The sequence below is a fragment of the Chiloscyllium plagiosum genome, chromosome 26 (genome assembly GCF_004010195.1).
Source record: "Chiloscyllium plagiosum isolate BGI_BamShark_2017 chromosome 26, ASM401019v2, whole genome shotgun sequence".
Classification (NCBI taxonomy): domain Eukaryota; kingdom Metazoa; phylum Chordata; class Chondrichthyes; order Orectolobiformes; family Hemiscylliidae; genus Chiloscyllium; species Chiloscyllium plagiosum.
In genome coordinates, this window is record NC_057735.1 from 14,231,595 (window position 1) to 14,244,063 (window position 12,469).

Consider the following 12,469-nt stretch of genomic DNA (forward strand, 5'->3'; position numbering starts at 1 on the left):
AGAGGGAAAAGATATAAAAGAGACCTACGGGGCAACGTTTTCATGCAGAGGGTGGTATGTGTATGGAATGAGCTGCCAGAGGATGTGGTGGAGGCTGGTACAATTGCAACATTTAAGAGGCATTTGGATGGGTATATGAATAGGAAGGGTTTGGAGGGATATGGGCCGGGTGCTGGCAGGTGGGACTAGATTGGGTTGGGATATCTGGTCGGCATGGACAGGTTGGACCAAAAGGCCTGTTTCCATGCTGTTCGTCTCTATGACTCTGTGTAAAGTACAGGTTGGTAGATTTCTGATTACCAATGATGTGCATGGTTAATGGGTTGAGGTTGGTAAAAGGGCAATGAGGTGTTTGATCGGCCATGATCACATTGAATGGCATGGCAGGCTTGATGGGCTGAAAGGTCTACTTTTGTTCCTATGTTCAAATAGAAATCAATTTTAATTATTCACAAAGACCCAAATAATTGGACTTTGACAACTATTCAATTAAGGGTCACACAGGAGCAGGAACTGGTCATTGAGCTGCTTTAAGCATGTTCTGCTATAGTTAGATCATAACTGATCTGTATCTTAACCTCATTTACTGCCTAAATTCCATAATTTTTAATAACTTTGCCAAATGTATATCTATTAATCCCAGTGCTGAAAGTTTCACCTGGTCCGGCCTCAACAGCATTTTCTGGAGAGTTTGATTTTCATAATTTTGGAAGAAAGTACTTCCTGGCACTGTTGACCCCAAACCATTTATAAAGTTGTTCTGAACTTGGGCAGCTTTTCTCTTTACCTACTTTTGCTAATTCAGTCAGTCATCCAGAGTATCTTCATTAAATCTTCACTTAATCTGGTTTGTGTTCAATGGGTTGCAATTCTAGTCTCTGCAACCTGCTCTTGTAATTTACCTTTCCAGTTGTGGAATTCTTCCTGATAAAGGGCTGTGCTTTTCCAGCACCCCACTCTTCAACTAATGAATCTGGGACCAATCTATGCTTCCTGAAGTGAAGTATGTCAGATTGTAGCTAACTGGAGCTAATTGTAACATAATATCCACCCTTCAATTCTTGTCCTTTCAAACAATGTATTAATCGTTTTAATTTTGTGTGCCTGTGAAATATTAATAAATCATGCAGTGACTGGAATATCAATGCCTTAATTTTTTTGAAACATAATTTGATGCTGTATAAAATGAGCTTCTGCTACAATGTTTTATTTAGACAGCACGTTAATGCACCTGCAATTTACTGATGGTACACAATGTCAACCAAAGTGCTATCACCAATTACTGCTGATTCTCCACTTTGCCTATACTTGTACTTTCAATTTTATGGTTTTTTTGCACAAATGGGATTAATTTGCCTCACATTTTGTTTTAAAAACTTGCATAAAGCCATCCAATGTTTTAAAGAAATTGTTTTCATGTACCTATACTGTTCAGTTCTGAACAAATTATTATAAAATAGCAATATTAACCATATTTGTATTTTGAAAACTGGGGTTGGTGATGGAAATAACATTTGCAATAAATTGCCTGACATTTTCTTTATGCTATAAAATCTAAGTGGTCAGCCAAAATACCTGTTGCCAAACGGTGTAAAGCCCTGATCAACAGTGATGTACATTCTTGCTTTTCCATTTTAGGACTCCTGGAAATGTACCAACTGTGGAAAATGTAATCCTTCTCAGAAGCAATATTGTCTGCGGTGCTGGGCACTTCGTAAAGGCTGGTATCTCAATCCCAAGTTTGTACATTCAACATCCGACCCATTAATTACTGGCTTTGAGGCTACAGAGGAGGCTGAAGACATTGATGTTCCTGACTGCAGAAAGTCTGTTTCTGACCCTCTGATTCAGTCTGAACAGCTCCAATGTAATAAGAAAGGAAAACATACCCAACATGGCTCTTCAGAATCCTTAGATAGACTTTCGCAGCCATCCACATCAAGTATCAACTTAAGCAATAAAGAGGAACTTCAGTCTGAGGGTAGAGGAACAAAAACTCAGCGTGAAGACTCCTCACATTTTTGGAGGAACTGCTTGGGACCCTGTCTTGTCTGTGGTGTACGCCCCAGGACTGGGAATATTATCCATGGAAAGACGGGACATCTCGTAGCATGCTATGCATGTGCTAAAATGTTACATAAGCGTAAACTGCCTTGTCCTGTGTGTGTGCAGCCAATTAATACAGTTATAAGAACTTTTATAGGATAGCTACATGCCGTGTTGTCAAGTGAAATGAAAAATTATCTTGTTTATGGTGTTCCATTTGAGCTTTTCCAATTGCCTTTGCAAAATAGGTAATGGGTAAAGAACAGAATACCAGAGAAGAGGCAGGAGTATGGAGAAATGGTGTTCTTACATTGTTGTTTCCAATGTGACACAAACTAATGTTAGTTTGGTTAATACTGTATAATACTGAACTAATTAGGTAAATTACGTGTTCACAATAAGTGCCGTACACCCTAATGTAGCCAGTATGTTTGGATTGTATTGTGATAAATTTGTCAGCAGCGGTATTTTTGAGTGTTGGAATGCTCTAGATTCTATTCTGTATAACATTGGGTTTTATCATAATATTTATTTTGGTTTTTCAACAATTTTGTGTACTTCTTTGAAAAGCAATGGTACTGAATCTATTATCTTTTATAATTGTCTAAGTCATTATATTTATCAATGAAACTTTGAAGCTGACCAGTGTACTTTTAAAATTGGGCCATATTCTGCAATTGCCCTCATTGCAAGTTGGATCAAAAACAGCTCGCTGTGTCTCAGCCTCCAAATTGCAGAGTTCTGGTTTCAAATACTTTTGAGCTGTAAATGCTCTGAAACATTCTGTGGTTGTGATATGTAATTCCACAGTTTTTCTTCGCTAACATCTTCTGCTGTAGTCACGAGAGATACAATTATCTGCAGTCATCTTGATTGCCAGTTGGTGCCATCTAGAATTTGAAATGCTATGCTGTTTTTTGGCGTATAAACAACACTAATCTAGTAACCATTTTATTTTGCCATTGATTCTACCCTTATTTAGGAATTGGTGCCCAGGCAATTGAGGAATGAAGAAATTGCCCATAACCCATTGCTTTTAATGTAATATTTCTATCTGCTTATCTTTTTCTCTCTTGATTCCACTATTCCAAGCCACAGTGATGGGTCCCTGTGCATAGACCCATTCATTTTGGCTGCAAATGCTTTTTTTAAATCTATGCAACTCTAGTTCGGAAAGACAGAATTTAAAGTTTTTGTGCTATTTTTGAGATATATACTTCACATGGAATCTGGTGATGCTGGCTTTTGTGACTTATTGTAACAGTGTTAAAGCTAATATTTCTTCTGACCTCACAACATATATATTGGGTGTGTAAACTGGCATTTTAGTTCTTGAGTTCTGGAGTAGAATGGTTTGAGAAAATTGAACTATTGTTCTCGTACAGTGGCAAGTACTACTGCATTAATGTTTCCATGTGAAGTCTCTAGCAAATATTGTTTAGTTTTCAAGTTGATTGAGCACTTTGGTTTGGTGTTAAATATTCTTTTTATATTTTTGACAATTTTTGTGTTTTCGATTGAGGTAGCTACTGTTTTCTGTCATCTGAGTGTCTTGTGTGAGAATTTATACTAAGCTGCAACTAATGTGCAATAATTCAGTACTAGCAGAGAATAGATATTGCTTCAATAAATAGATAATCTGCTGGTTTGATGTTTCTCATTTAATGAGATGCTTTGTGGGTACGTTCAAAATTTAACAAATTATGTAAATTTCTGTTGAACTAAAACTTGCAGCATTTAAAACCTTAAGCATGAAAAAATCAAAAACAAAATTTTTGATTTACATTATTGTTCTGAGGGACAGTTTACCATCTTATTCTTGTAATTAATCACAACTGAAATTGATTACAGACATGTCTGCTGACTCATTTGCATGTACCCGCTCAAAGATATTACCTGGCTTTGATTTGGAGCTACCTTTTTATGATTTTTATTAATTCTTGCTATTTAGGCAGCACTGGCTAGGCTAGTAATTACTGCCCATCCTAACTGCCCTTCAGAAGATGGTGAAATGCCACATGAGCTATTACAGTTCCAGGGGTGTACATGCACCCACAATGCCATTAGGAAAGGAATTCCAGGATTTTGACCAAGTGAAGAAGAAATAGTGATATAGTTCCAAGTCAGGTTGATGTGTGGCTTGGAGGAGAACATGCAGGCAGTGTTATTCTTGTGTGTCTTGTCCTCCTATGGGATAGAGGTCACAAGTTTGGAAGATGATTTCTACGGAGCCTTGATAATTTGAGGCATTTTGTTAATGATACACACTGCTGCCATTGTGCACCATTAGAGGGAATGAATTTTGAGGAAGTTAGATGGGGAACCAAGTCCTTTGGTGTTGAGCTCCTTGAATATTGTTGGAGCTGCGCTCATGCCTCATGTTTGGCATGTAGATGTATAATATGAGGAGTCAGGAGTTGAATTGCTGGCGTCCGAATTCCAACATCTGATCTAATTTTGTATCCAGAGTACGTACTTCGCTGGTTCAGTTCATTTTCTCTGTGCAGGATGGAAAGATGCACAAAATAGGTGACTTAGTATACTCCATTGCTTTTTATGGCTTTTGCTGGTTTAGGCACTATATGCGCAGAATAATGGGTGGCAAAGTTAGTTATTGCTTAAAAAAAGGATGGCTAGCTGGTCTGTTTGCTTCTATGTCAGTGTTTCAGCTTTTTAAAACAAAAAGCTAAAAATAGCACAGCAGCAGTTTATAGTCCAAAAGGTTTGTTTGGAAATACAAGCTTTTGGGGCAGTGCTGTTTTGTCAATTAGCTGATGAAGGAACAATGCTCCAAACGCTTGTACTTCCAAATAACCCTGTTGGACTATTACCTGGTGATGAGAGATTTTTTAACTTTCTCTGCCCCAGTCTAACACCAGCACCCCTCCACATCTTTAAAAATAAAAATGAACATTGGTTCAAAATGATATAATCAAATATCTCAATACTTTTGAGGAAAGAGATAAAACTGACACTTTGTTTTCCTGGTGACTGAAATTCTAATGTCCAAAGTTTGGTGTAAAATCAGGTTTCATGTGAGAATTATTCAAGTTGCTTTTTAAAAACACAAGTGGAAATTGGCTGCCAATCTGCTCCAATTGACCAGTTATCATGTCGGACTGAAGAGGTTGCACTCATAACCAGCTGCCTGATTAGTGAATTGCATTAGCTTTAAACCCAACCCCACATGCCACTGCTCCATGTTAAAAATCAGCATTTGGGTTCCAAACGCCTTTTAATATTGAATCTATTGACTACATAGGCCTTTTAACATTTGAACCTATTGACTATTATACTACAGTCTTGACTATTGTCTAAATGGTTATTGAGCATTATATTTTACTATTTAGGACATGTGTATTTGTAATACCAAGCTCCACTGTTTACTTAGACAGCTTCCCTATGTGCCCTTGGAGGAATCCACCAAAGGGCCTATCGGTGCTCAGTTCCAGCTCATTGAGTAGACCCCACTTAACTCTTTCGTTAAGGTTAAGAATGACATCCTAAGTGATTTGTAGTGTGTCTTGTTCATCCATCACCCAGTACTGTTGGTCATAAAAAATCTTAATTTAAAAACTTATCCTTGTTTTAAATCCGATCATGGCCTTGCTTCTCCCCATGTCAGTAATCATCTTCAGCTTCAACGACCTTTTGAGAGAGACGTTCTCACCTATTTCTGCCGTACTTCGTATCCCTGAGTTTAATTGCCCTGGCTCAGCTCCTAGTGCCTCCAGCTCTAAAATGCTCTTATTACACCTCTCACTTTTCTCCTTTTAGACACTACTTAAACCTGTGACTAAACGTCTGGTTACTTATTTCGTAATGAATATACAAATTTGAAATCTGAGTAGACTGCTTATGCCATTCCACCATTTGTTAAGATCATGGTAGACCTGATAACTTCAAATGCCCACCTCTCCCCAATAACCTTTTTACCCCTTGTCTAGAATCCATCTATGCCTTAAAAAGATTGAAGTACTCTGTTCGCACTGATTTTTGAGATGGCGTTCCAAAATCTCATGGCCAGCTGAGGGGAAAAAAAATCTCCTTCCTCTCTATCTTAAATGAGCAACTGCATTCATCCTGTCAAGACTCCTCTAGATCTTGTACATTTCAATCAAGTCATATCTTCCTCATCTAAACTCCAGTGAAGATGAGCCAAAACCTTTCCAGTTTTCCTCAAATTGGTGTACTCATTTCAGTTATCAATCTAGTGAACTTGTTCTGAATTGCTTCCAATGCATTTGTGACCATCCTTTAAATAAGGAAATCAATACTAGACAGTATACTCAGTTTCACGTCAGTACTCGTATGCTTTTACATTTGATTTCCCTCGCAACAAGTGGTAATATTCTATTTGACTTTTCCATTTCTTGTGCTTTTTTAAAGATTTTATAGTCTATTCACCATCTCTTTGCCAGTTTGTCTAGCATACATTACTTCCTTGAACATTATTTCCCTTTCACAAAACAAATTGACTATCTGATTTAACTTGAACTTATCCAAGTGCTCTGCTGTAATTTTTTTAACAACCGCTTCTAACATTTTACCTGTCATATTAAGCTAACAGGTTTGGTTTCCTGCTCCTGTCTCTCACTTGCTTTTTAAATAACAATGCTACCTTTGTTTCTGACCTAATGGAAACTTCCAAGAATCTAGAAAATTTTGGATAATAATTAAAGCTTGTGCATCAATAATCTCTCTTTCCATTTTTAAGACCCTTTTGAGGATATCCACCAGGACCAGGGGACTTTTAAACCTGCAGCTCCAACATTTTGCTCAGTATCACTTCATTGGTGACTGTAGTCATGATTTGGAGTTGCTGGTGTTGGACTGGGGTGTACAAAGTTAAAAATCACGCAACACCAGGTTATAGTCCAACAGGTTTAATTGGAAGCACACTAGCTTTCGGAGCGACACTCCTTCATCAGGTGATAGTCACCTGATGACTATCACCTGATGAAGGAGCGTCGCTCCGAAGGTTAGTGTGCTTCCAATTAAACCTGTTGGACCATAACCTGGTGTTGTAATTTTTAACTGGTGACTGTAGTTTTTCTTGCATTCCTCTCTTTCCTGATTTACAACTGTTTCTAGAATGTTGCTTGTATCCCTTTTATAGTGAGGACTAATGCAGAGTACTTGTTCAGTTCATCAGCTGCCATCATATTTTCCCTTATTAATTCTGTTGGGCATTTGTTTCTAGAATCAATGCTCCCATAGGTTCTTTTATGGAACTTCTTGCTATCAGTTGTTATATTTCTAGTTAGTTTTTTTCTATTAATTTTTCTCCCTTTTTATTAACCTCTGTCATGCTCTGCCTCTCTAAGTTTCACATGACCCATAACTTTTAATTAACAATGGATCTGGATCCTCCCTCTATGCATTGTTTTCTTGTTGGATTGTATACATTATGAAGAATCTTCTTAAATGTGTACGATTGCATCTCTGTCCTATTCTTTAACCTAATTTGCCAGTTCATTTTAGCTAGCTCTGCTTTCATGCTTGATAATTGCTCTTTTATTTAATTTTGACATACTGGTCTTGGACATTTTCTCCTCCAATATGTGGCTTTCAATCATATCATGATTTGATTAGTTAGAGGTGCCTTCACTGTCTCACTGCACAATACCACGTCTATGATAGCTATATGTTTAGATCCAGGATGTGGTTATCCAAGAATCTGTGTTCATCGAGACTATATTTGCCCATCTGATTTCTCCAATTTATGTATGTATTAAAATAGTCAGTGATTACGCCTGTACCTTCCTGATACTGAGATTATATCTTCCTTTTTATAGTCTATCCTGCTTGGTTATTATTAAGAGACCTCATCACTTCCACAAGTGATTTCTTCCCTTTGTCATTTCTTATCTCTATCCATAAATCTTCTACATCCTATTCTCCTGAACATGGCTTATCCCTATCTATTGTTAATACTGTTAATTAACGGAGCTGACCAATCTTTGTGTTCTTGCTGCCATGTCTCTAATGGGCAACAAATTGAAGGTATTTATTTCTATTTCCACTATCGGTTCATCTGTTCTACTTTGATTGCTGTTTGCATTCAGGTACAAAGCTTGTAAATTTGTATTTTGTAACCTCTAGCCTTATCTGTTTGTTTACTTGTAGATTTGTGCTCTTGATTCCTTTCTATCCTCGTCTGTATCATTTCCCATATTAATACCATTCCTCTTGCTTTGTCTCTACTCTTTGATTTATCACATCTTTCCACATTTGATTCATTAGAACACTGATCTCAGCATGATTTAGGTGGATTGTCCCAACAGTACACCCTGCACTTTTCTGGTACTTATGGCAGTGCCCAATGAACTGGAGTCCACTTTGAGTCATGCATTAATTTCTTGAATCTTATTTTGCCTATTCTAATTTTTGTGTGGCTCGGGTGATTCAGTGTTTGATAATACTTAAAATGTTCCTTGGTTGAGGTGGAGAATGCTGTTGTCAAGAGCTTAACAAGTGAACATTAAAATTGAACAGCAGTATGATAATGTGTGTATTACAATCAGTTGAAATTATAATAAGATGGCAGCATTGTATGACCCCCAAAGGAGACTGTTTGTGCCTGGCTCTTCAGTTGAACTGTCCAATTAGCTCCAATCACCAAAGCCCTGCAAATTTTTCTCTTTTGAGTATATCCTGAATAAAATTAGTATTGAAATTGTTTTCATTATGATTCTCGATCATAAGTTTGTCACTATGGAACATCTATGCTCTGATACTTATGTTAATTATTTTAAATCTTCATCTCTTGCTACTTACCCAGTTAATGGGTACGTTTTCTCCTGATTTAAGTTCATCAAACTCCCTTGTAGTTTTGAGCAGCTCTGACTTTTCCAGCCTTTTCCAATCACCTCCTTGAGAACAACTGCATTTCTGTCTCTGCGTTTAATTGCACCTCAACCATGATATTATTCTAGCAAATGACTGTACTCTTGTGAAGCCTGTACCCTATTTCTGCCATCCTCCTGGAAGTATTCACAATTGAACACTACTGTGCTAAAGCAGAGATTTTGGTATGCAACACTTGTGGGCTCTGTTCATAATCGTAAAGATTCCATGACTATCTGTCAAATATGCATTAATGGCTGTTGAAAGAAGCATGCTTAATTTTGTATTCTGGCTTCAAATATCTACGTTCAAAACCTCCAGCACTTCGATCAATAACTCCCGATTTCTATTTATTCCACAGCTGTTGTGGCCTCTTGGGTCATCTTGAATTCAACTCTCTCAAACTTGTAGCTATGACACCATTGGCTGGGTCTGAGAGATGGACGAGATCAACAGTGACCTTAATCATCAAAAAGTTGAAAGAGTGCAAGTGAATTTAGGGCAAGAATTTGAAGGGCACATAAATGGCAGAAATCAGTTGTTTGTGTACGCAAATTTCCTTGCATTATATTTAAACACTAGTTCATTGTTTGTATAATCCTAACGCACTGTCTGTAAATAACACATAGGAGGGAAAAATGCTTATGCTTCAGGGACTTAAAGAATTGAGCTGTAATGTTCTTGAAAATTTATTTCATCTAGAGGGTTGCAACAACAAAGACCCATTAGAACAAATTGTGTTCCATTTTTGAGCCATTTCAACAGTTCATGCTGTGGTAAAAATTCGTGAACGAAATGCAACATCTGCTTTATCACAACTACCAGGAAACTGCATGCATTTTGCATAAAATTGATCTTGAGCCTGCAGGGACAATGTATTAGAAAGAAGAAGAATAGTTTGGTACTTCAGGGAGGAAATTCAATATTTGATTTGTTTGTGATCTTTTGTATCAGTTTAAACTTCTGCCTTGTACCTCACTGCTGGATTTTTTTTTTCCGACTTTGTACAAGCACAGTAAGCTGATCTGACATGGCACAATAATTTCAAATGCTACAGATATACAGCAATTTATGTCATACTTATAAAATATTTGTTTGGTACTCAGTGCCAGCTTCTCTGTATGTGTACTGGGAAAATCAAAAAGCATGCTTTGTCAAATATGTCTACTCTGGTAATCAAATCTTTAACTGGAGATGGTCCATTTCCTATGGTTTTTCCTGGTTTCTTCCTCCTCCTTGATCAGAGTTCGTTGATTTTTCATCTTCTGGTTTCTCAACATTGCCCTTTCTTGAATTATTCTTTGCCATTTCAGCAACTTACCTTTGCTGGTGGAATCATGCGATATCTTCATTTCCTGTCTTGCTTTGCCCATGACTTCCCCATTCACCACATCCTGAACCATGACATTCGACATTACATGCACAGGAAATACTTCCATTCATATATATATATATATATATATGCTTTCTTCGATATATTGTATTCGCTATTCTGTGCCACTATCACCTCACTGTGAAAATCAAATGGCAGCTGTACTTTGTCAAAAAAACCTCCATATCTGCATAAGTGAGACGCATAAGTGTCTATAGCTTACCATTTTCACTCTTATCTGCCATCACCCTCTGATGTTGCTGCAATAAAGTTCACTGCAAGCTTCAAGAAAAACTACTTCATAGCCGAGTAGGAACATTCAATAAAATGGCTCGGCAGTAAGGACTGGTTGAGTAGAAATGGGCCTGTACTCTAGTGGTTAAAAGAATCGGATGCAATTGAAATGTATAAAATTTTGAAAACATGACGATAGATTATTAATAAGCTTTTCTCTTGTCACAGCCAAATCTTTATCGAGAGATTATTTTGGATAGCGATGAGGCAAAGAAATTTCCTGTCAGTTGTCTTTTGTAGATCAACTATGGTGGCTATAGATGCTGAGGAGTTGTGTGTATTGTGATGGTCATATTTTATATTGCTTGAAAGACTTGTTATTGGAACATTGATTTATTTCAAGTTTTATAGTTTCTTTGGAAAAGCTCATTGGAATTTCATTCTGGCTCCTGTATATTTTTTTTCCAAGCAAAGCTTCCTGAAAATTGAGTGGCAATTGTTTTGCTTTTGATCCCTGAAGGGTCTGCTTTAACAGTCATTGGTTTGGAAAAATGCTTGTTTCATCTGATTCAGTTGGAGGAAAACTTGCCAAGAACAAGCTACCCAACTGACCTCTTATTTCTGAAAAGAAATCCCTCGTGTTGAGGGTGAAAGCATGATTGAAGAAACATTAAGATTGAAATTTTGCAGACATTGGAAATACAGAGGTAAGCATATGTGATCGGTGACTTGAGGGCATACATTACAGAACATAAGGTGCTATATTATTTGCTCCATCCTTTTGTAATTTAAACCTTTGCTATAAATTGTCTTTCGATCTTATTCTCCATAACTGCCTGATGAAGGAGCAGCGCTCCGAAAGCTGGTGCTTTCAAATAAATCTGTTTGACAATAACCTGGTGTTGTGATTCTTAACTTGGTACATCCTAGTCTAACATCGGCACCTCCAAATTAATTATGGCTAAGGTATTATTTGGCCAACTTGGTAAGTAGAGGTGGATTATAACACAAAACAAAGGAGTGGTGGGACAGGAGTGACTGTGCATTCCTCCAGCCTCAGGCAATTGGGGTTGAATATTATAATGACTAAGATCATAGGCTATAGGAACAGAAATAGGCCATACAGCCCACTGAGATGCTCGACAGTCAATGAGAGCATGGTAGGTCTAATAATCATTGAATCCACTTTGCTGCCTTTTTCTGTACCCCTAATTCTTTTACTGATTAAAAATCTGACCTCTGCCTTCAATCTGTACTGCCTCAGCCTGAACAGTTTCGCAAAGAATTTTAGTGTGTTTGGACACTAAGGGGATAAAGGGAAGAGTGAGTGGTTTTGAGTTGGAAGATCAGTTACTGTTGACAAAGCAGACTAGAGAGGCTACATAAACCCTGGTCCTGGTTACTCTTATGTAATATTTCTCAACATTTCAGCAGAAAGATGCAAAGGTTCAGATTTCAATATCTTCAGAAGTTATACCTTTTGGTTTCAAATGTCCATTCCTTCCTGCAACCTTACCCCACTCATCTTCCCTTCAGACCTTTCACTGTTTACATATCTTTTTGCTTAACTACAAAGAGTTCTGACCCCTAGGTATAATGTTACGTCATTCTGGATCAGTGGTGCTGGAAGAGCATAGCAATTCAGGCAGCATCTGAGGACAGGCAAAATCGACGTTTCGGGCAAAAGCCCTTCATACATCACTCCACTTATGCTTCAGTCTACAAAATGTACAAATACAATCTTTAGAAAGGGACATAGGCACACTGTACATACAACAATGGCAGATGTTATTCAGTTTGTAGTAGTGAAATGATCGGCTTTGATTCTAGAAGGAAGGTACAGCTGAGATTTGCTAGAATCATCCAGAGGTTTAAAAAGTTAAATTGAGACCACAATGAATAAACTGGGTCTATAATTCCTTTAAATAAAAGGGTGAGGAATGATTTGGTCCATATCCATCTCTGTTC

General features: G+C 37.5%; 1 protein-coding gene across 1 annotated transcript in view; it reads left to right on the top strand.

Annotated features, from left to right (window-relative positions):
* mdm4 (MDM4 regulator of p53) overlaps window positions 1-6,537 on the top strand; it is a 58,326-nt gene extending 51,789 nt beyond the window's left edge. Inside the window, exon 11 of the mRNA XM_043716557.1 lies at window positions 1,639-6,537. Coding sequence (XP_043572492.1) covers window positions 1,639-2,208 — 570 coding nt within the window. The 3' untranslated portion in view covers window positions 2,209-6,537. The remainder of the gene's footprint in view (window positions 1-1,638) is intronic.
* Window positions 6,538-12,469: the final 5,932 nt, after the last annotated feature.